This window comes from Triticum urartu, chromosome 2A, assembly GCF_056163025.1.
Source record: "Triticum urartu cultivar PI428250 chromosome 2A, HENAU_Tu73, whole genome shotgun sequence".
NCBI classification, from domain to species: domain Eukaryota; kingdom Viridiplantae; phylum Streptophyta; class Magnoliopsida; order Poales; family Poaceae; genus Triticum; species Triticum urartu.
The window spans coordinates 71,969,254-71,994,853 of NC_141874.1; the positions used below are offsets into that span (position 1 = coordinate 71,969,254).

Here is a 25,600-nt window from a genome sequence, read left to right on the forward strand (position 1 = left end):
ACGTTCAAGAGCACAAAGACTCACGTAAGACGGAGGAGGAGACCCGCCGGCCGTGGAACATTGCTCAGCTTCGGCCCTACTATACTTAAGCCACCGGCTCTCGTCATGTACATACTTTGGCGTTGTATATATTATGATAAGTAATAAAGTAGGACCTCTATCCTTTTCCTTTTCAATGATCATATATCTTTATTATTTTCATTATTTAAAATGACCAAAAGGGGGCTGATCGTATTCGAATCTAGCTTAACCCTTTTGGTCCAGCTCATGATCGTATTCGAATCTAGCTGTAAACCTCATGGTCACTTGGGGGCTTCCTGTTCAAACATAGGTCGTATTTGAACCAAAGAGAACATAGCTATCGTAACCCTCTTGATCGGCTCAAAGCCAAACTCACTAGGGGGCTTCTTGATCGTATCTGAATCATAGCTTAACCCCTTTTGGGTCTGACTTGGATCGTATTCGAATCAGGGTCGTTAAAAACCTCTCAAGGTCATTTGGGGGCTTCCTATTCAAACATAGGTCGTATTCGAACCAAAGAGAACATAGTTGTCGGTACCCTCTTGATCGGCGCAACGCCAAAGCCACTGGGGGCTATATGATCGTATTCGAATCTTAGCTTAACCCCTTTGGTCCGGTTTACTGATCGGATTCGAATCAAAAGCCTCTAGTTTTTATTTAAATATTTTGATTTACATTGTCTGAAGCCTAGTGTTTTGTCTTACTGTTTTTTATCATCTCAAATTTAACTATCAGTATGGTTTCAAATTAAACCGGCTCAGTTATTTGACAATGAGTTGCCAAGGCATAACAGTCATCACACATATGGAAGTATTGATTTCTACAAAAGATTGGGTTATCAACCTCATCCTCCGGGTCATGTAAACCGGCAGTCCAGGTTCAAAGAACCCATGTATGACAGTGTCATTCATGAACAAGTTTCTCTGTGTTTTTTTTCGCTAATCAAAGGTTTTTTCAGCCTTGTTTATCTTACATCTGGTTCTGTTTTTCCCACTATGATAATTTCATAGTCATATATCGGGTGTTTTTGACCCTTCTGGTGCTAAACTGCCAGGACAATTTTTTCATCTTTTACAGGAACAGAGTTAAAACATTACAGATGTAACCACGGATGTAACGTATATATTGACATCATGGGAAAAGAGTCATATGCAACATCTTATGCACGATGGCATATGCAAAATATGCAGTTTTCAAACTAACCTATTACAAGGCATTGAGAGCCCAAAAGGTTAGACTGTTTTTCTCTCTTAAGCAGGTCGTAAGCTAAATGCTGGATTGTTCAGATGGTTATGACTCCCCCCCCCCCCCCCCCCCCCGGCCGGCTCACCTCCCTCCACTGGTTGAAAGCTAGGATTGAACCAGTCAAAGCCGTTCAGAGCAATGAACTCAGCTTCATCGTCAATTAGGCCGGCCGGGTCAATTTCCGGGGCAAAAGTATGTTGACGAACCGACGGGATAAGATCCGTCACTTTATAAGAGGGAGTCGCCATCTTCTTATTCTCCATATCAAAACCCGGCTGATTTTTATCGATGTTGGTCTCCTCTCCAAGAATGGTAGCTTGAGGACGAACTCCTCTCACACAGGAAATAAAGTCATCTTGCTTAAATGGAGTTCCGTCTTCCTTCACGGTAGGGTACCCCTTAGCCACATCCACCGGGTCTAGATCCGGCACCCAAGCTTTGGAGCGGCCCGGGGCAGTCAGGGCTCCGGCTCTGGCACAGGATCATTTGACCTCTTGAAACCTGGCGGGTAAGATCGATAACTTCTTCAAAACGTCACTCAATCGGTTGGGTCCTTGGTTGGCAGGGGAGATAGTAGCAAGTGCTCGTTGAGCGCCAGTATACAATTGCTCCACCAAGGTATAAACCGCCTTCAGTTTTGTCACACTGTCTTGGCTCAGATTTTTGCTTCATGGACCTGCAAGTGTTTTTTAACAAAGGCTCAGCATGCGGCTTATATTCCTGGTCAAAATAAGGTATAAGTGATTAATACAAATGACTTACCAAAGATGGCAGAGACCATTCGAGACACACGATTTTTTAAGCTGGTAAGCTCTGTGGTAACCTCCTTAAGAGCCGCCTCAGCTGTCTCAGCGCGTTGTATCAGCAGCGTCTTTTCTTTGGCCCAGGATTTCTTTTTTGCAGCTAAGATGGTCTTCAATTTCTCAGATTCAGAGAGGCTCAATTGGAGTTTAGAGTCAGTGGTCTTTATCTCTGTCTCCTGCTCCGCCAATCGGGTCTTGACATCCGTCAATTGAGAGCCCAACTCAGATAAGGCGTTCTACAAAACATTCACTGGTGTCAAGACTTAAACTAAAAGTTATAAGGGTTCAAGTCTCAAGTACTTTGCACTGCAATACCACTTGACACTTGGGAGCTAATGTCTGCCAAAGTAATTTTCTATGACTTTTATATGTTTCAAGTCCCAAGGGTTTTACAAAGTAACAACGCTTGGCACTTGGGGGCTAATGCATGATATTCAAAAAGTTTTTCAAGATTGAGTCGGATCACAATACTTATTGGGACTAGTAAAAGATAGTTATGCAATTAAGTACCAGTTCATTTATGATAAATTGAGCCAGCCCTTGGGGACTACAAGTGAAGTGTATTCTACTCTATTGGACTTTCGAAAAACATAGAGACAAAGTATCAACTTATATCATAAAGTCTACAGATCATTCAAGTTCATCATCTGAAGACTTGGGGGCTGGCAAAGTATAAGTAAACCGGAGAACATACCTCATATTTTAGCTGCAATTGTTTGACCATCTCGATTTCTGAGTCACGGCTGGAGTGCACATGACTGAGATAGCTGGACAGTACATCATTGACATTGAGGTGAGCGTAATGGGAGATATCAAACCGAACTTTCTGCTTCTCTAAAGCCTCTTGCTTAGCAGTATGCCGGGCTAATACAGTGGGGGTCCCTGGTTCAACAAACCGGCTACCAGTAATCAACACGTCAGTATCAGCAGTTGTTGGTGGGTTAGCTGAGCTAGATGGTTCAGTAATGGTCGGATTAAGGATGACCTCATCGGCTGACAACTCAGGAGGGTCCAATTGAGTATGAACAGCCGGGTCTTCTGGTGCTTCAGTTTGAGAGGGAGTTGGCATGGCCGGCTCAGGTGCAGGATCTTTCGGGTCTTCTGACGGCTTAATCACCTTGGCCTTCTTGGATTTGGCTTGACTGCTAAGAAATATTTTATGAGACAGTTAGTGTAATGATGCAGTTTTAAAGATACAGAGGAAAGATGATTTTTTCTTACCCAGGAGCAGTATTGAAAGCCGGAAATTGAGTCTGAGATGAGTCGCCAGAAGAGCGAGAAACCTCCTGCAAAGGTAAAATAAAGTTAAAAAATATAAGGAAATAGATTCATGGATAAAAACAAAGGACAAAGGTGAAAGAAACCTCATTCTGGCGTTTTTGAGGAGTTTTTGTAAGTCGGAAGGTGGATCGTCATCATCATTAGTCTGGGCCTGACGGCGGCTCTCATGTTGCTTCTTTTTCAAAAGAAAATGAGGGTCCAAATAAGCCAAAGGGTGCGAAAACCTTACTTTTCGGGTTACCAGTCGAAGTTTCTGTCTTGGCAAAGGGGCTGAGTCGGAGGAAATAGTTACCTCTTCTTCCACAGCCTGGCTGGCCCCCGTGTCATCCTGGCAATAGTCAGTGTCAATAAGATAGTTGAAAAATTGGCCAAGGGAGTCAAGGGCTACCTCCGACTCAGAATCATCCAGCTGGAACATGTCAGATGCAGTCTTCTTCTTCTTCTTGGGCTTCCGGGTTGTTCTTCTGGCGGCTATGGCAGCGGTTCTAGCCTTCTTGGCAGCTTCATGATCATACTTGGCCTTCTAGAAGTCAGATTTTGCCTTTCAACAAATAAACGGGTTAAAACGTCATGCAAGTATTTAAACTACTGAGGGAAACACAAAGAGAAAGAGGTCAGGGGTTTTCACCTCTGGTGTCGGGTTAAGTTTGCAGAAGGGGTTTAACCCAAACTTACTGCAGTCCTCGTATTTGTCGTTCACGAGGATGGTTGACATTGCAACAACGTTTTCTTCAGTCAATTGAACAGAGCTATAACGCAGAGAGTCATTTGGGTCTCCGCCATACTCATACATTAACTTGGATTGGCGGCTTAGAGGGATGACTCGCCATGCGACCCAGCAACGGGTCATGTCAACTCCAGTTAAGTTGTTCCCCAATAAAGCTTGAATCCTTTTAATAGATGGAATAAGCTTCTTGCGTTCAGCAGCGGTAAGCTTATCAGGGAGCACAAACTTGGAATCCAGACGCTCCGCGCGATAACCCGGTAGTGGTTTTTCATTGGCTGGTGACGTATCTTGGCAGTAGAACCGGGTCTGATTCCAATCTTTGGGATGGCTCGGTAAGACTATTAAGGGAAAGACGGCGCCCTGTCGGCGCTAAATTGAGATTCCACCAAGCTCCAAACTAAGGTCGTTGGTGCATTCGTTCTGGCGGATCAGATAAAAGTATTCTCTGAAGAGTTCCACGGTCAGTTCTTCTTGAAGATATACCTCACAAAGAACTTGAAAATTGCAGATATTGGATATAGAGTTGGGTCCAATGTCTTGTGGGCGAAGCTTGAAAAAATGCAGAACATCTCGGAAGAACTTTGACCCGGGTGGTGAGAAGCCCCGGTTCATGTGATCAGTGAAAATGATAACTTCGCCGTCTTTGGGCTGAGGCCGTTCTTCGTCCTGGTCAGGTGCACGATAAGACATAACATTTTTCTCTGGCAAAAATCCTATGGTGACAAATTCCTTCAAGGTATCCTCAGTAACTGTGGAAGGGACCCAGTTGCAGACAGTTGGTGCTTTTGATGGCATGATGAGCAAAGGACAAACTGAAAAGAAAGTAATGTGCCGGTTCAATTCAATGGTGAAATTAAAAGTTAAATGATGATGGTACAAATGAGTAATGGCAGCTTAAGTAAGGGCTAATGACATATAAAGGAAAAGTGAGCCGGCGTGATAAGCCGCCCTGACTAAAAACATTCGAAGGAAGCCAGAAATAGAATTGGCTAAGTGTTGAGACAAACAAGTTTCCCAAGCTATTACTATTACTCTGGATCAAAATGGTTCAGAAAATAAAAATAAATTTAGACCTAAAAAACGAGCGCGGAGGAGTTCATCAGCTCTAAGAAGGTATTTGTACAAAGGAAAGGGATCTACTAGCATCTAAAATGGGTGTAAAACCACTACCACATAAGTTCTACATTTCTTCTAGATCAAAAGAGGGTACGGAGAAGACACTACAAGAAGGTCCGTGATGAACGGCGAAAAACACCGACAAAACTCGCAACCCTAATACAGATCTAAGGGCGCAGAAAGGTAGAAACTTACGAATACAGATCTACTGCGAAGGGTCGCCGCGGTTCTCTGGATGAGCTCAGGGTGATGCAGCGGCCGATGTTGAGGGCGATGGTGGGCGCTATGGCGACGGCGAAGCTCGAGAGGCAGAGAGGTGGCGAGAAGATGGAAGGAAGAAGAAGAAAGAGGAAGGACCGGCTGAGCCTATTTATAAGGGGATAAGTGAACAGGCAGGCGCGAAAATTGAGGAAGAACAAAATAATGATTATCCAGCTAAACGGATGCCTCGATTCTTGGAAGACATTAAAAGATAAAGATCCATTGAAGATAACGTCATAGCAGGCTTTCGTGTTTTCGGAAGATGACGTCATGGCGGGTTACGGAGTTTTTACAGACAGAGGAAGATGGATTTTGTCTAAGTGTTGAAGATTGACAAAGAACAAAGTTCAAGTCAACCTGGGGCCTAATGTTGGGGATATAGCTACCAGGTATGACCCGCCCAGGAGGGGCCGGTTCAACCCCGATGGCGGGTTACAAAAAAAAGCCCAGTAATATTCAAGGTGATAGTTTATTAAGACTTGCAGAAGGCCTAAGCCCAGAGGCGACTTAAAGCCCAATATTGTAAACCGCCATATGTAAAGAAAGGCATATAAAAGAAGTCACCGAGCTGGACATGTTTTATGAGCCGGCCGGGACTCTGTAGGCCTCCAGGCGTCAACCCGTGTATATAAGGGGACGACCCAGCCGCGGCTTAGGACAAGAATCAACAGATCGATAGCCAAGCTAGCGGATTCGCTCCTTGGTCATCGAAACCTAGCAATACAACATCAAATGGACTAGGCCTTACCTTCACCGTAAGGGGCCGAACCAGTATAAACCTCTCGTGTCCTTTGTCCCGATTAACCCCTTTAAGCTTCCTAGTTGCGATAGCCCTATGACTAAGTCCTTTCGTTAGGACATCTGCCGTGAAAATTCCTCATCTCTCTTGTCTAGATGAAGCTCTCCTCTGTCATGAGTTCTCTTCTGCCAAATCTCGCTTTTGGCAACAACAGCGCTTACGTTTCCTTGGTTAGGGATGGCTTCACACCCCCCGTCACTCCTGGTTGCAATAAGAGTTCTGGGCACCGGTAGGTCTGGCTAGGCGATATGAGGAGGAGAGTGTTAGGTTCAACAGGGTTGCAATGGCAATGCGTCGTTACGTTTAATGATGTGATGAGGCACAACAGGAGGTGGCAGCGGAAGCCATGGTTAAGGTTGTAGATGCAGAGTACTGGGCCCAAATGTGATGGAGAAGAAGCACCTGGGTCCATGTTAAGCCTAACGAACACCCAGGTGTGCCATGATTGCAACAAAGACATGCATGCTCGAAACTGAGCACACATGTGTCTAAATGTGAGCACTAAAATTTGAACCCTGTTGGGTGGAGTCATGTACCCACAACTCCTTCATCCCAGGAAGAGCTCGCTCTCTTTCTATCATTCTTTTTTGTTTTGCTGAACTTCAATATGGTGATTATCTGTTGTTACTTATCAAGGTCACTTTATATCTGAATATTCAGCATCGTAGATTTCCACGCACCACATTATGCGATCTAATGAACTCCCTCTTTCCACGGGATACTGGGGTATGTACCTGATTGGTGTATCTCTGGGTTACTTTTTGTTTCATAACCTTAGTTCAAAAGGAAATATCAGGAGCACTCAAGTGGTAAAAGTCTGGGTTCTCGCGGCATCATTTTGGTAGGAAGCAATGATAACATGAACACCTATGAATAAGAGTTCTAATGTTTCTTGGTTGTTAACATTTTCTCCGATGGTGCATGTTCATAGGATTTTGGCGATCATTCTTGACAGCTATGTTGAAAGAGTTTCTCGACGAATGGTAGGGTACTAACTACCTACATGTTTGGTTTTGTTTACACTGACACTAAAAATGCAAACTCATCTTTGAAGAATTTTTGTGATAGCCATGCAATGTAGCAGCAACCTATGGTATATAGAACACAGTACTCTGCTCTTAGTATCTCAATGGACATGTTATGTTTAAACATGATTAAATGTAGGAGTATGACATATATTTTTCATAGTATTTAGGTTTGGCCTAAGTAAATCTGAAGTAAGAACATTTGTTGCATTTGTTGAAATGTAAATCTTCCACTCATGCAATGTGATTCTTCCAACATGAATGGATATGTGGAGAAACTAGCTTCCCAAATCATTATTTTTTTTAGTGAAAGGAAATGCTACAGTTACTACAAACTAGTTTTACACTCGAAATTGGGACAAAGTAACTCCAGCAACTTATCTTTCCTCTTCTACTTTCTGGAGCAAAATGATTCAAGCATTTCATTTTGCAGTGTAACTTCGCCTATGTTATGCTTGTGTTTGGCCAGAATTTTCAGGTATTTATTTCCTTTCTCGCTTTTATAAACTTATATAGCATGCATTCATTGTCAGATTAGGACATCCAGAAGACAAGAATAATATGTAGTACTTTAATTGATAGTACCTTTGTTACCCAATTGTGGGCTCTAAAAGCGCAAGGATAGTGTTTATTGCATAGTTTCATCTTCTCTAATGAGGATAACATTCAAATTTCAACTGAAAATAATGTGCACCAGCTGCAACATAGCTGAAAATAATGTGCACTAGCTGAAAAATGAGGTTTGAAAGTTTAGCTTTACCCTTTGTACTTATAGTTCACCAACTGGTTTTAATATTTTAATGATGGTCTGAATCTGATATTAGAGCCTGGAAAATGGAAAGATGCACACACTTCTCATCTTCGAATGCATGCTACTTAGTTACATTCTCTTTCTGGGATCATGAAGAAGTACTCCCTCCATCCGGAAATACTTGTCATCAAAATGAATAAAAGAGGACGTATCTAGACGTATTTTAGTTCTATATACATCCCTTTTTGTCCATTTTGATGACAAGTATTTTCGGACGGAGGGGGTACCATGTAAATATATTTTGAAGAAGAGTTTTACTAAGCAAATGCATTATGAGGGGCACAACCATCCGGGTTACTAAAAGGGGCAAACACTAAAGGAAAAGAAGCAAATTACCTAAAGCTAGAGGGTGCCACCAAGCCCTTTAGCTCCAGCCGCAACTAAATATACATGTTGTGGTGTTGCCTGAAGGGTCTAACAACACTTGAGCCTGCTAATACTTACCGATTGTATTGTTACTAGGTATGAAATTGCTAAAAAAATGTTCAGACTCCACTATTCATGATGGGTACTTTTATAATGACAGGTTATATCTATTCTCACACTAGCGGGGTCCATTTCACATGACAAGAATTTGGTTCTTGAGGAAGCATTCAATCAAAATATGCTTGGGGTATTCATTGTGGTAAGATCATGACTCGTTATTCTTATTGCTGATGCCAAAATGGGAACTTATGACTAATAGGACCGAATCGTCAAATTTTAGCAGATATATCTACCTCTTTAAGTGGCCAGTGTAAAGAAACTGACATTTACATTCTTTTGCAGGCAAATATCCTAACTGGTCTAGTAAATCTCTCAGTTGACACGCTTTCGGCCTCTCCCCTCGCTGCCTTCATGATTTTGGTAGCATACACCTTTACTTTGTGCATGCTTGCTGGTCTTGCTCAGTTTTCTGGTGTTAGGATAAAATTTTGGTGAATATGGATTTTGTGTGGTACTGTACTTTGTATGTATGGAGTATTTAATCTTGATTTTGAGGAAGACACGTTTGTGTATTGAAACCGAGCCCTTAGAGCTCATATGTGGTCAATTACCAAAGCCCTACCCATTGCAGGTGGTATATGAATCGAGGTGAGTGTTGTTTATTCACACAGTACTCGTGAGATCCAATCTAATAAAGAGAATAATCCTTAAATGTTCCACTTTGTTGCAAATTGAGCAAACCCATCACTAAAGTTGTTACTGTATTATTGTTCACTCGAGGTCCAAATGGCCCTGAGTCAAGATAAACCGCAAATCAGTTGCTAATCAGGACTAGGTGGGGGCCCTGTCCAGGGCCTAGATATTGGAATTGGCTTTTTTATGAACGCCCTGAATATCTCTTTGTTCCAAGTTCTTCTCAAAAATAAAATAAAAAATCTCTTTGTTCCAAGTGGTTCAGAAGCCCTATCTCTCACTCGTTGTAGCGTTGTAATGTGCTGCAGTCATGACTTGTTTCCGTTCTCAGACCCCGTTTGAAAGTTGAAACAGCGGAATATCAAAGGAATTTTGGAGAATCGAATTCCTACATATTTTTTTTCTGACTGTGCCGTTTGAAACAAAGGAATGGCTCACCAAGGTTCCTATGGAACAGGGCAATGCAAAGAAATTTTGGAGGGAAAGACCTCATGTTTTCTCTCATGTATCTAGGATTACTGCGTTTTTCTGATGTGGTGTCCAAATAGCAAGTCTGGTGTATTCTTGTGTTTTGGATTGCTGTAAGAATTTAGGTTACATGATATCTCATTCCTTACAGTTTTTCTATTCCGGCGTTTTGGTTCCTATGTTCCAAATGGTGCATTTATGTGGTGTTAGTCCGAGTAAGAATCGCAGCGGGAGAGGCGATAAAGTGAGGGGTCAGCGCTCAATGACAGTGAAGTCAGTGAGAGAAGGAAAACTCTAACAAAAGGGAAAAGTTGCTACAGTTTTTGGAGTAACTTTTTAAAATTCAAGTATCCCGTTTATTCAAGAAACAGTAGTATATACTCCCTCTGTTTCAAAATAAATGGCGTGGTTTGAACAAAAACCACAACAAAGGCCTGAAAGCGGACTCGTTTGCCACACATGGCGTCTGAAATCCTTGCTGAATAGCCTTGATCACTCCTTCAGAGTCACAAGCATTTTTTGCCTTGCTGCCATTAGATCATATGCTAGCGGTAGTGCCTCTCGGTATATGCCATTGCTTGAAGGATTTCTGTGTTCATAACACCAACAAAGGTGATACTCGAAGCACCCACAAAAATGCCTTCTCTATTTCTGGCGACCACCACCACTTAGCCTTTATTGTCGTTCTTCCCGGCTGTTGGATGGACATTTAAATTTTTGAAACACTTGCCCTTAGGGCAAAAAAATCTCCCACGTGAGATGCAACTTTGACGAGACAAAATGGCTAACATGCCACCCCAACAGTTGGCGTGGGCAATGGCGGAGCGTAGTGGGGACAATTCCGGGCCCTGGCCCCCCCTTCCAAGAGGAAAATTTACCAAATAGACTTACTTATCTGCTAATTGCTCTACTAATTCCCCGGCGTCTCTGATCATCCTAACCTTTTCTATGTCATATACACTCATTTGGCCCCTTCTAATATTTGATTCACGCTCCGCCACTGGGCGTGGGCATGACAAGTGTTAACAATGACGCATGATGGGCGGTGTAAAGGTATAATATTTCTCCGAGACCTTGTGGTGGATGAAGTCAAAGTTGCCGATGGACTGTGTTGTGTCAATCTTGCTTCACCATGGGTGGCAATGTTTAGGAGGTGTTGGTTTGGGTTGGCTTGGTTTGATACGGCGGTGTGTGTTTTTACATGCCGATGGTGCTAAGATGTGGAGCCAGAGTCGCTGAGCCAAGGGCACTTCAGTTGATGACGCTGATGATGGCGATGACATTGATGAGCAAGATTGATGGTTGGAGCTTGCACTTTGTGTTGAGTTTGGCTTGTTCGGGTCTGTGCTGAGTCTGGCTTGTTGTGGCCAAGGTTGTAAGGTTTTTGCCTTGTTTTTTGCTGATTAATTGGCCAACTCCGTTGTGCTCACTTAACCACCGTTTAAAAAAAAAGCCTTGAATGGTTCTTGTGCGAGCCTATACCAAGCTTCGCCCACCGTCGGGCTGAACCAAATCAGCCAAACCGGTTAACGGCTGCCAAAAAAATAGAGCACACACAAAGATCGAGGCTTGCCTGCTTCTCGCACGTGCGCGGCCTCAACTCTTTAAAATCAGGAAGGAAGATGACTAGATTAAAAAAAAAACAACTGTAGAATGAAGTAGGAGCACGGATGGGAGAAGCATGAGGAGGGACCAAACAAGTCGAAATCGTAACCAAAGCCCAACATCCGAAAAAACTCGAAATATCTCAACGAAAACCCACGCGGAAACCTCACACGTCGCCCTCTTTCCAGCCCGTCTCCGCCTCTACGAGAAGCGGGCCGAGGTGAGCAGCCTTCGCTCCCCATGCAGTTGAAAAGAATCTGGCACCAGTACGAGGGTTACAAGGGAGAGTTAACCTAATTAAAAACGATCAGACAAACTAAACATCCAAGCATAAACCCAATGGCTAGAAAAACCTTCCCACGGAGCATTCTAGATAGAGATGCAGCGCCCAGAAACAAAACCAAAAAAGATTGCCAGATGATACTCGCAAGTCGCAAGTGCTACTAATATACGAGACGACAAGTATAACTGTCACTAACATATAGTTATCCGACTCCCCAGGCATTCAAGTTCTACCAATATACGAGACGATGCAACCAAGTACGGTATATCTGTTGCTACTAGACAGACTTAAGTTCACCCCCTCCTATTAACAAGACATCCGACAACTCTTTCCCAAGAGACTACTGTTTACAGAATGGCGCACTTGTTCGCCGCCAGCCTCCGGAACTCCTCGTTTTCCTCCTGAGCCTTCTCGAGCCTCTCCTTGAGCTTGCGGATCTCCTCGTCGGATTTCAGCCTGGCCTCCGCCGCCACCCTCTCTGCTTCCAGCCTTGCATTCTGTTCTTCCATGAGTTGAACTTGCAGCTTCTCCACCGTGATATTCAGCTTTTCCTCCACCTACGGTTATGTCACAGAGTCAATGCGGTTTCTAACTTGGAAACACATGCATGTAAATAGGCAGCTATTTAGATAGTTCTGGTAAAGTTAAAACAATCTCCAAAATGTCCAAACAAAGCTGGATGTGTAAACAGAACTACAGATATGTCCTAGTACTTTTTCCAACAACTAAAACACACGCCTGTTTCGTAAAATATCAACTTATGTAGAAAGGGAAGTATGGCTGTGTGCATCGCGATGACGCAGAGGATGGGGTTTTCAATACCCTTCTCTAAAAATATATATAACTTGTAAAAAGGGAAGTCGCATAAATATAGTTCTATAAATATAACTTCATTAGAAGTACTGTCAACTAATATAGCACCATTAGAAATACATGTAATGGAACATATGCAGCTATGCATTGTAAAGAAGGGGATAAGTTTCTGGAACAAGATTTTAACTAAAAGTAACATAACTAAATGTGAGATTATTTTTAGAGATAAAATAGTATCTGTTACCATGGCAGTAATGTTTGCAAGCTGTTCATCCCGAGTTCTGTGGATCTCCTTCTTCAATTCAGATATTTGGTCCTCTGAATATCCGAGAGCATCATGAACCTCCTTCTCTCTATCATGCACCTCCTACAAGATGAGATAAGCATAAGAATTACAAAATAAAAGCTAGAGATGAGAATCACAAACTATATTTCAACAACATTACCTTAAGGCGAGTGAGCATTTGATCTGTAAATGGGTTTCCTCCATTATTTGCACTAACAGAATCAACCACATCAAGCAACGTTTCGAGCTGCTTAGTTCGAATCCTAGGGTCCTTGGTCTTGTTATCAAAAAGAACCACTCTATTTTTGCATAGCTGAACAACTTTCTGTAGACAGAACATACAAATGTAACTATTTGCACTCAAGCTCATATGATTCAAGAGCCCTGCACATCTCAAGTTTGGCAATGGAAGGTAAAAAAGTATATACCTGCAGATAGTCTGGGGCATTACTTAACATGTTCTTCAATAAATTTTCACCAACTAAATCTCCATAAGTGAAAACTAAGACCAAGTGATCAACGATTTTCTCTCCAAAAAACACTTTGATAGTCTCAATTGTACTAGAATCTTCTCGAGAAAATCGAGACGTAGCAGAAAAAACCATCAACACAGCATGTATCCCATCTTTAGCCATGTTCATGCACTTAACAATTTCTTTGCCAGCATCCTCAGGGGTTACGGTCATGTCAAATAATCCTATCAAGTCAATGAAATGGATGATTAGCAAAACAAAATAAATATGATGACCTAAGGAAAAAATAGCGCGATCAGTTTTGCAGCAAGGAAGATAAATTTACCGGTTCCCTAGTTTCCACATTACAAAAATACATGAACATTTTCCTACAAACATGATTAGCATTTCTTTATCTTTATTTAGGAAAAATATTGTTTTCCTTACGAAGCTGCTTTCACCTACATGCATGAAAGAAATGAAGGAAGATGGATGAATATGTTAAGACATGTGACGTTACAGCTGCAAAATATAAAACATGCATGTGCAATTCAAATATCTTGCTCTCCTACATTTCAGTGGCGTTCCCAATACAACATCCAACACTCCAATTGTGATAACTTAAAAGTCAAAATAAGGAGCAATAAATTTGTAATTCACAAAATGAGATTCACCGTTTAATTACAAAACTTTGAATCCTCTATTCAAGATCAACTAGCTGAATGCCCGTGCATTGCTATGGAACTAAGAGGATAATCATCTAATCATGTAGCGGAGTCTCAGTACAAATCCATGGCCACAAAAATTGACATAGGATTAGAATAAACAACACAACCTATAAATATAGCAAAAATAAACAACACAACCTATAAATAGCAAAACCATAAAATACGACATATTTTGCAACTCCTACAAAAATAGTGGAAATCATGGATACTCAGGAAATTGTGGATGGGAGGACGTGGGATGGCAAACAGAACACCACACACTAAGGGTGCTACGGTACTTTTGTTTTGTTAAGAAGTGCAGCAGATGGCTTCTCTATTAGATGTTATTAAACAAAGGATGAGTGGATGAAGGCCAAACATCCAAAGATACTACATCAAACAACTTAGCATAACCAGGAAAAAAAATTGAGATCGTTTCGTACACAAGAAGCAACATACTATATAGACATCGTAGGTTCAAAACATCCTCATTGGAGAAACAAAATAAAATAAGCAAATTCAAAAGATCCAAAACACTCTTACCTGGTGTATCAATAACATTGATGGTGCGGCCATCCGTCAGCATGGTGCTTCCCATCTGACAAGTGTTTGTCACACTGGCATGAGAGTATTCTGATACAAATGCTTCCCGTCCAAGGATACTATTGCCAGTTGCACTCTTGCCATAGCCAAGTTTTCCAACAAGAACAACAGTGATGTCAGCACTGGGCAACACCCAGTCGTCATCATAGTTGCTTCCACCCATTGCAGAAGCTCGAACACTCACAAAATCTGTTCAAAACATCAGGAATCACAACCATGTATCGTATCAATATATCTTCCTAAATGGCAACTTTTAAACAAAATTAGCATTTGAAGAAATTACCCCCCAAACACACATACAGAAGCAGCAAATTCATTCCAACACTGTCTAACTTATGTAAATACTAATATGGTAAACTCTGTACTAGAACTTATGGTCCAGAGAAATATTTCTATATATACCGTATCCGATACGGATTCGTTGGTAGTATCCCTGTTTCTTAGCGCTCCAGAGAAATATTTCTATGTATACCGTATCCGATTTGGATTCGTTGGTAAGTATCTGTGTTATTAGCGCTCCAGAGAAATACTTCTATGTATACCGTATCCGATTCGGATTCGTTGGCAGTATCCGTGTTTCTTAGGGCTCCAGAGAAATATGTCTATGTACATCGGTGTACATAGATATAGTAAAGTCCAAATTTGTTTAGCTGAATATTTATTACTACCCAGCTAGCACATATCACCAATTTAATCCACACACAAAGAGCTGTCAGGAATCTCACAACCTGCTTATTCCTTTTCCAGCACCAAGCGAGCTACCAGGATTGGCTAAGGCTTACTGTACCTACCACATGTGCACACTGCTATTCTGGGCAGGCACCAAAGTAACTACAAGATCAGGTCTAAAAACAGGACTTCCTTCTTGGCACGCACCAAACTGGGTAACTCCACGGCCATGTCATCAATCTTTGCTTATCGCCTATTTTCCCCTCGGTGCCAACACTAACCTGATTTTTACTGGGCAAATAAAAATCACACAGGGAACAAATCTAACAAATTTTGCACCGTAGGCCGATGCTAAACACTGCGTCGCCAGCTGATTAAATCCTCGTAGGAACCAAACGGATGTAGCTTGCTCCAACCCATCTACTACTTCAATTAGGCTCATCGATTCTTGTTGAGCAAAAAACTAGGATCTGTGCTGAAATTCGACCCAGCCGAGAGCCCTACGAGTAGCACAACCAGCGAAAAAGTAGCAGCAGCATGGTCACCGCGCCCGTACCACTCTGCGGCCGACAAGGGAAAACTCGATCGACCCCCAAAACGAAAGAGGACTGTGCTGGAAGCGATACCTGACGGCAGGGAAATTTCTGTCGGCGCCGGCACAGCAGCCACGAACACGGAGGACCCGCAGCAGACGGCCGGAAGTAGGGATCTGCGACGGCGGCGAAGCCCTAGGCGGCTGCGGCGGCGAAGCCCTAGGCGGCTGCGGCGGCGATTCGGTCGCTTGGCGTGTGCGCGAGGGGGGGATAGGAGGAGGCTGCGGGGCTTCTTTTTATTTTGGAGTTTCCAAATCCCTTTTTTTCTTAAGAGACGAAGAAAAGAAGAAACCAAGCCGCACACGCGAGAAGCTGCAGTATTTTGGAGTTTCCGAACCGCACGCGTGAGGGCCACGGCCCATCTCTCTGGCTACCAATATTTCTAGTAGCTGGAAAAAACGAGATGGACTTATAACTGCTCGAAGATAAGCACACGCTTCGGTTCTGATTTTATTCCATGTGTTTAAGGGAACTGAATTACAAAAGCGACAGACCATTCACTCCTACCTTATGAAGCAAATCGTGTTTTATTTCAGGGAATAAGGGTATCACGGGCCGTATGAGCAAGCCAATGTGAACATCTATATATTCTGTAAAGACATTTTGACCGAAACAAACTCTTGTTCATCCATGAACATCTTTGATTTCATTGATGAGGTGATCATGCGGTGATCTGACAAGAGAAGCATCACACAGAGCAGCAGCTAGAGTTCCAACGAAATCCGATTGCACCAGACTGGAAGGCTAGACCATTTTGAAGAGCCAAAGTCATATCTCCCATTATCGCATATCCTATATACATAAAAAGTTGATCCCCACTATCCTATTTATCTTAACATGCACACATGCCACCTCATTAAAGGTCCACCACTACATGCATAAGAAAAAGTTTTTCATTATTAGTTGATCTCATGCACACCTTTCATCTCATCACACATGCCACCTCATCAAAGGTCCACTCAAAATGCATGATTTTTTCATTACTTTTTGCCACTTATATTAAAAAAATATGCCGACACGGTAATCAAATACAATATATAGTATTTATTTTTAGCTTTAGTTTTTTTTTTGCGGAATTAGCTATTAATTCAACTATGGAAGTTTCATACAATTAAGTCACTGAAATATATTGCAATCCGTTCCCGCAGCAACGCGCGGGGTATTCTCTAGTATCTCTAATTCGGGTGCATCATTACAACAGAACAATAATAAAGAGGGGCAAAGATGACCTCTTTTTTGCAATTTCATGCTATTATATTATCAATCTTGGATGCTTTATATGCATTTTTATGCTATTTTATATCATTTTTAGGACTAATCTATTAACCCAGTGCTAGTTGTTGTTTTCTACTTGTTTTTGCCTTTTTTAGAAAATCAATAGCAAACGAAGTCCAAACACGATGAAACTTTACGGTGATTTTTTCTAGACCAGAAGGGACCCTAGAAGGTTCGGGAGGAGGCCAGAAGAACTACGAGAGAGCTATGAGTTCATAGGGTGCACCACAGGGGGTAAGCATGCCCCCTGAGCTTGGGGGCCCATGCAACTCCGTTTGATCTAATTCCACCTCTATAAATTCACAAATATCCCAAAACCAACAAAGAGCCACCCAAAACATTTTTTCGCCGCCGCAAACTTCCATTCTTCCGCGATCCCATCTGGAGGCCTTCTCCGGCACTCTGACAGAGGGGGGATCGGTCACGGAGGGCTTCTACATCATCCTTGCTGCCTTCTGATGATGTGTGAGTAACCACAGACCTACGGGTCCATAGCTAGTAGCTAGATGGCTTCTGAAGTAAATATGCCCTAGAGGCAATAATAAAGTTGTTATTTATATTTCCTTATATCATGATAAATGTTTATTATTCATGCTACAATTGTATTAACCGGAAACTTAGTACATGTGTGAATACATAGACAAACTGAGTGTCACTAGTATGCCTCTACTTGACTAGCTTATTAATCAAAGATGGTTAAGTTTCCTAGCCATGGACAAGAGTTGTTATTTGATAAACAGGATCACATCATTAGAGAATGATGTGATTGACTTGACCCATCCATTAGCTTAGCACTATAACCGTTTAGTTTATTGCTATTGCTTTCTTCCATAACTATAATATTTTTGGTATTTTTGTTGTATAGATTGAAAAGTAAAGATTGCAAAATAAACGGCGACAGAAATGACTAGTTGACGGGAGACTGATATGATGTAAAATAGACCCGGGGGCCATAGGTTTCACTAGTGGCTTCTCTCAAGATAGCATATATTATGGTGGGTGAACAAATTACTGTCGAGCAATTGATAGAAAAACGCATAGTTATGAGAATATCTAGGCATGATCATGAATGCTACCTCTTGAGCATGCGTTGGTTTTCCCTTGAATAGGAAAGGGTGATGCAACACAGTAGCGTAAGTATTTCCCTCAGTTTTTAAGAACCAAGGTATCAATCCAGTAGTAAGTAACACGCAAGTCACCTAGTACCCAAGCAAACAAGAACCTCGCAACCAACGTGATAAAGGGGTTGTCAATCCCTTCACGGTCACTTACAAAAGTGAGATCTGATAGAGATAATAAGATAAATTTTTTTGGTATTTTTATGATATAAATTGGAAAATAAAGATTGGAAAATAAATGGTAATAGAAATAGCAAATTGATATGAAAATGATATGATGGAAGATAGACCCGGGGGCCATAGGTTTCACTAGTGGATTCTTTCAAGATAGCAAATTCTTCGGTGGGTGAACAAATTACTGTCGAGCAATTGATAGAAAAGCGAATACTTATGATAATATCTAGGCATGATCATGTATATAGGCATCACGTCCGCGACAAGTAGACCGAAATGATTCTGCATCTACTACTATTACTCCACACATCGACCGCTATCCGGCATGCAACTAGAGTATTAAGTTCATAAGAACAGAGTAACGCATTAGGCAAGATGACATGATGTAGAGGGATAAACTCAAGCAATATGATATAAAACCCATCTTTTTATCCTCGATGGCAACAATACAATACGTGCCTTGCTGCCCCTGCTGTCACTAGGAAAGGACACCGCAAGATTGAACCCAAAGCTAAGCACTTCTCCCGTTGCAAGAAAGATCAATCTAGTAGGCCAAACCAAACTGATAATTCGAAGAGACTTGCAAAGATAGTTAAGTCATGCATAAAAGATGACAGAGAATAATCAAATATTGTTCATAGATAATCTTGATCATAAACCCACAATTCATCGGATCTCGACAAACACACCGCAAAAAGAATTACATCGAATAGATCTCCAAGAGAATCGAGGAGAACTTTGTATTGAGATCCAAAGAGAGAGAGAGAAGAAGCCATCTAGCTAATAACTATGGACCCGAAGGTCTATGGTAAACTACTCACACATCATCGGAGAGGCTATGGTGTTGATGTAGAAGCCCTCCGTGATCGATTCCCCCTCCGGCAGAGCGCCGGAAAAGGCCCCAAGATGGGATCTCACGGGTAAATAAGGTTGCGGCGGTGAAAATAGGGTTTTGTGGTGCTCCCGGATGTTTTCGGGGTATATGGGTATATATAGGAGGAAGAAGTATGTCGGTGGAGCTGCGAGGGGCCCACGAGGGTGGGGGCGCGCCTACCCCCTGGGCGCGCCCTCCTGCCTCGTGGCCTCCTCGCTTCTTTCTTGACGTCCACTCAAAGTCTCCTGGATCACGTTTGTTCCAAAAATAACTCTCCCGAACGTTTCATTCTGTTTGGATTCCGTTTGATATTCTTTTTCTATGAAACACTGAAATAGGCAAAAAAACATCAATTTGCACTAGGCCTTTGGTTAGTAGGTTAGTCCCAAAAATAATATAAAAAGGTAAATTAAAGCCCATTAAACATCCAAAACAGATAATATAATAGCATGGAACAATAAAAAATTATAGATACGTTGGAGACGTATCAATGAACATAGGCATCACGTCCGTGTCAAGTAGACCGAAACGATTCTATATCTACTACTATTACTCCACACATCGACTGCTATCCAACATGCATCTAGAGTATTAAGTTCACAAGAACAGAGTAACACATTAGGCAAGATGACATGATGTAGAGGAATAAACTCAAGCAATATGATATAAACCCCATCTTTTTATCCTCGATGGCAACAATACAATACGTGCCTTGCTGCCCCTGCTATCACTGGGAAAGGACACCGCAAGATTGAACCCAAAGCTAAGCACTTCTCCCATTGCAAGAAAGATCAATCTAGTAGGCCAAACAAAACTAATAATTCGAAGAGACTTGCAAAGATATCAAATCATGCACATAAGAATTTAGAGAAGAATCAAATATTGTTCATAGATAAACTTGACCATAAACCCACAATTCATCAGATCTCCGCAAACACATCGCAAAAAGTATTACATTGAATAGATCTCCAAGAACATCGAGGAGAACTTTGTATTGAGATCCAAAGAGAGAGAAGAAGCCATCTAGCTAGTAACTATGGACCCGAAGGTCTGTGGTAAACTACTCACACATCATCGGAGAGGCTATGGTGTTGATGTAGAAGCCCTCCGTGATCGAATCCCCCTCTGGCAGATCGCCGGAAAAGGTCCCTAGTTGGGATCTCACGGGTACAGAAGGTTGCGGCGGTGGAAAAGTGGTTTCGTGGCTCCACTGGATGTTTTCAAGGTATAAGAGTATATATATAGGCGAAAGAAGTAGGTCAGTGGAGCTATGAGGGGCCCACGAGGGTGGGGGGCGTGCCTGCCCCCCCTAGGCGCACCGCCCTACCTCGTGGTCGTCTCGTTGCTTCCTTGACCTCCACTCCAAGTCTCGTGGATTGCGTTTGTTCCAAAAAAGATCCTTGCGAAGGTTTCATTCCGTTTGATATTCCTTTTCTGCGAAACACTGAAATGGGCAAAAAAACATCAATTTGCACTGGGTCTTCGGTTAATAGGTTAGTCCCAAAAATAACATAAAAGTGCATAATAAAGCCCATTAAACATCCAAAACAGATAATATAATAGCATGGAACAATAAAAAATTATAGATACGTTGGAGACGTATCAAGCATCCCCAAGCTTAACTCCTGCTCATCCTCGAGTAGGTAAATGATAAAAACAGAATTTTTGATGTGGGATGCTACCTAACATAATTTTCAATGTAATTTTCTTTATTGCGGCATGAATGTTTAGATCCAAAAGATTCTAGATAGAAGTTTAATATTGACATAAAAATAATAATACTTCAAGCATGCTAACCAAGCAATTACGTCTTATCAAAATAACATAGCCAAAGAAAGCTCACCCCTACAAAAACATATAGTTTGGCCATGCTTCATTTTCCTCACACAAAATGCTCCCATCATGCACAACCCCGATGACAAGCCAAGAAATTGTTTCATACTTAGCCTTTTCAAACTCTTTTAACCTTCATGCAATATATGAGCGTGAGCCATGGACATAGCACTATGGGTGGAATAGAATATGATGATGGAGGTTGTGTGAGAAGACAAAAATGAAGAAAGTCTCACATTGACGCGGCTAATCAACGGGCTATGGAGATGCCCATCAATTGATGTCAATGCAGGGAGTAGGGATTGCCATGCAACGGATGCACTAGAGCTATAAATATATGAAAGCTCAACAAAAGAAACTAAGTGGGTGTGCATCCAACCTGCTTGCTCACGAGCACCTAGGGCATTTTGAGGAAGCCCATCATTGGAATATACAAGCCAAGTTCTATAATGAAAAATTCCCACTAGTAAATGAAAGTGACAAAATAGGAGACTCTCTATCATGAAGATCATGATGCTACTTTGAAGCACAAGTGTGGAAAAAGGATAGCTAGTAACATTGCCCCTTCTCTCTTTTTCTCTTATTTTTTTCTTTGGACCTTTTTCTCTCTTTTTATGGCCTCTTTTTTTTCGTCCGGAATCTCATCCCGACTTGTAGGGGAATCATAGTCTCCATCATCCTTTTCTCACATGGGACAATGCTCTAATAATGAAAATCATCACACTTTTATTTACTTACAACTCGATACTTAGAACAAAATATGACTCTATGTGAACGCCTCTAGCGGTGTACCGGGATATGCAATGAATCAAGAGTGACATGTATGAAAGAATTATGAAGGTGGCTTTGCCACAAATACAATATCAACTACATGATCAAGCAAAGCAATATGAAAATGATGGAGCGTGTCATAATAAACGGAACGGTGAAAAGTTGCATGGCAATATATCTCAGAATGGCTATGGGAATGCCATAATAGGTAGGTATGGTGGCTGTTTTGAGGAAGATATAAGGAGGCTTATGTGTGATAGAGCGTATCATATCACGGGGTTTGGATGCACCGGCAAAGTTTGCACCAACTCTCGAGGTGAGAAAGGGCAATGCACGGTACTGAAGAGGCTAGCAATGATGGAAGGGTGAGATTGCGTATAATCCATGGACTCAACATTAGTCATAAAGAACTCACATACTTATTGCAAAAATCTACAAGTCATCAAAACCAAGCACTACGCGCATGCTCCTAGGGGGATAGATTAGTAGGAAAAGACCATCGCTCGTCCCCGACCGCCACTCATAAGGAAAGCAATCAAAGAACACCTCATGCTTCAAATTTGTCACACAATGTTTACCATACGTGCATGCTACGGGACTTGCCAACTTCAACACAAGTATTTCTCAATTCCATAATTACTCAACTAGCACGACTCTAATATTACCATCTTTATATCTCAAAACAACTATCAAGTATCAAACTTCTCATAATATTTCATGCACTCTATATGAAAGTTTTTATTATACCCATCCTGGATGCCTATCATATTAGGACTAATTTTATAGCCAAAGCAAATTACCATGCTGTTCTAAAAGACTATCAAAATAATTTAAGTGAAGCATGAGAGATCAATAATTTCTATAAAATAAAACCACCACCGTGCTCTAAAAAGGTATAAGTGAAGCACTAGAGCAAAATTTATCTAGCTCAAAAGATATAAGTGAAGCACATAGAGTATTTTAATAAATTTCGATTCATGTGTGTCTCTCCCAAAGGTGTGTACAACAAGGATTATTGTGGTAAATTAAAAAGCAAAGAATCAAATCATACAAGATGCTCCAAGCAAAACACATATCAGGTGGTGAATAAAAATATAGCCTCAAGTAAAGTTACCGATAGATGAAGACGAAAGAGGGGATGCCTTCCGGGGCATCCCCAAGCTTAGGCTTTTGGTTGTCCTTGGATTTTACCTTGGGTGCATTGGGAATACCTAAGATTGGGCTATTGCCACTCCTTGTTCCAAAATCCATCAAATCTTTACCCAAAAACTTGAAAACTTCACAACACAAAACTCAACAGAAAATCTCATGAGCTCTATTAGTATAAGAAAACAAACCACCTCTTTAAGGTACTGTAATGAACTCATTATTTATTTATATTGGTGTTAAACCTACTATATTCAAACTTCTCTATGGTTCATACCCCCGATACTAGCCATAGATTCATCAAAATAAGCAAACAACACACGAAAAACAGGATCTGTCAAAAACAGAATAGTCTGTAGTAATCTGTAGGTTTCAAATACTTCTGTAACTCCAAAAATCCTGAGAAATTAGGAAATCCTAAATAATTTGTATATTGATCTACTGCATATATAATTGGTATTTTATTGCTCTCTGGTAAAAAATGAAAAAATTTCTCGCGAGCGCAAATTTTCTGTTTTTTCCAGCAAGATCAAATAACAATCACCCAAGAAGATCCTAAAGGCTTTACTTGGCACAAACACTAATTAAAACATAAAAACACAAACATAACAGAGGATAGATGATTTATTTATTACTAAACAGGAACAAAAAAGCAATGAACAAAAATAAAATTTGGTTGCCTCCCAACAAGCGCTATCGTTTAACGCCCCTAGCTAGGCATAAAAACAAGAATAGATCTAGGTATTGTCATCTTTGGTGTGCAATCCATACGTGGCTCTCATGATAGACTCATAAGGTAATTTAATTTTCTTTCTAAGAAAGTGTTCCATGCCTTTCCTTAACGGAAATTGGAATCTAATATTTCCTTCTTTCATGTCAATAATTGCACCAATCGTTTTAAGGAATGGTCTACCAAGAATAATAGGACATGTAGGATTGCAATCTATATCAAGAACAATGAAATCTACGGGAACATAATTCCTATTTTCAACAATAAGAACATCATTGATCCTTCCCATAGGTTTCTTAATGGTGGAATCCGCAAGATGCAAATTTAAAGAACAATCATCAAGTTCACGGAAACCTAACACATCACACAAAGTTTTTGGAATCGTGGAAACACTAGCACCCAAATCACATAAAGCATAGCATTCATAATATTAATATTAATTTTAATATTAGGTTCCCACTCATCATAAAGTTTTCTAGGGATAGAAATATCGGCGTTCTGGGAACGGGGGTCCCCAGACTTGTCTGCCTTCGGCCCACGGCGTGGCTGTGCTAGCAGACCTGTACGGCCCATCTTCATCAACAAGGCAGTCAAGACCTTCGCGAGGGGCCAAGCCTCGCGAGGCGGACGACGCAAGACCTCCTCAGGAGCGGCCTCGCCAAGCGGGCTCGCGAGGAGCGGAGAGATCAAGGCAAGGCAAACCTCGTGAAGTTCCCGTGACGTGAGCCGTGACGATTGGCGCCAGGCGGGCGCCAGTGCGCGCAACGTCCTTGTTTCCTCTTTGGTGCAAAGGAGGCAAGCGCAGGCGCGGAGTACCGATGCATCAAACAAAGGTTTCCATATCAGTGCAACGAGACCAAGGCCTGCAGGACGGCAAGACGGAGGTCGCCATGGAGCCCAAGGCGGCGTCATCACAAGAGCCTTTTGCAGGCGAAGACCACTTTTGTCAGGATAAGTTGTACTAGCTGTCCCCTTTAAAATTCGTTGTTGTTGGCTCCCTTCCCGCTCAATATTTGGGGAGAGGATCAGGGCCTCTATAAATAGGACTAGCCACCTCAGTAGAGAGGGAGAGGAGGAGGAGAAAGGCAAGCAAGCAAGGGAAGCAAGCCGGAGCTGAGCGAATCCTCACACACACAAGTTCGTCAAGCACAAGAAGACCTTAACCTCAGGAGGCTGTTCTTCCCTTTGTACTGTTCATCATCAGCCCAAGAGGCAATCCACCACCACCACACTGGAGTAGGGTATTACACCACAACGGTGGCCCGAACCAGTATAAATCTTGTGTCCCTTGTGTTGTGAGTCCGTCGAGTTAGTCCGCGAGATCTTAGCAAATCTAGGACGTGGATCAGTAGGGGGGAATCTTCGCGTGCACCCCAGAGTTCGAACCTTAAGGGTTTTGCCGGAACCCGTGATCCGACATTTCGCGCGCCAGGTAGGGGGGCGCCGAAGCTTCCCTTCCGTTGCTCTGCGTCACGTCGCTTCATCGTCTCCATGGAGGATGCACGCCACGCCCGCGCCGAGCGCCGGGCTGCCCTCGCCACCCGCGTTGCTCAGACGGCCCCCGTCGGCGGGCCACCCCGTCGCTCTCCGTCGCCTGCCGCCAACGCTGCCACCGGCCCGGCGGGTAACGAGCAGCAAGCATCCTCACTGCACCCCTCGGTGCGACAGGACGGCCGCACCGCCACTCCATCACTGACTCCCACTGGTTCGTCGTCTCACGCTCATCGCATTCCCACGGACACATGGGCCGCGCTCCTCATGGCGCACGAGCTCCTGCGCTACCGCCTAGTCAACGACCTCTACGAGGAGTGGCTTGACCGCATCGCCGAGCTTGTCCGTGCCACAGGGGGCTCCCCTGCGCCGTCCCTCTCTCTGCCTCGCCCTCCGCCAGCCAAGGGCGAGTTAGCTCACAAAGCACTAATTTTTACTACACAACCTTCTTCTTGTAGACGTTGTTGGGCCTCCAAGTGTAGAGGTTTGTAGGACAATAGC

At 42.4% G+C, this 25,600-nt stretch overlaps 1 protein-coding gene and 1 pseudogene across 1 annotated transcript; one reads left to right on the forward strand and one right to left on the reverse strand.

Annotated features, from left to right (window-relative positions):
- Nucleotides 1-9,010, forward strand: part of LOC125541000 (uncharacterized protein At4g17910-like) — a 57,738-nt pseudogene extending 48,728 nt beyond the window's left edge.
- Nucleotides 9,011-11,699: 2,689 nt separating this feature from the next.
- On the reverse strand, nucleotides 11,700-16,021 carry LOC125535700 (immune-associated nucleotide-binding protein 9). The gene is made up of 6 exons (XM_048698769.2): nucleotides 15,721-16,021; nucleotides 14,366-14,614; nucleotides 13,092-13,360; nucleotides 12,824-12,988; nucleotides 12,622-12,744; nucleotides 11,700-12,121 (listed from the first exon to the last, which is right to left on the reverse strand). Exons 2-6 carry the CDS (start codon nucleotides 14,586-14,588, stop codon nucleotides 11,912-11,914), a joined length of 990 nt encoding a protein of 329 aa, XP_048554726.1. The 5' UTR covers nucleotides 14,589-14,614; nucleotides 15,721-16,021; the 3' UTR covers nucleotides 11,700-11,911.
- Between the last annotated feature and the right edge of the window lie 9,579 nt (nucleotides 16,022-25,600).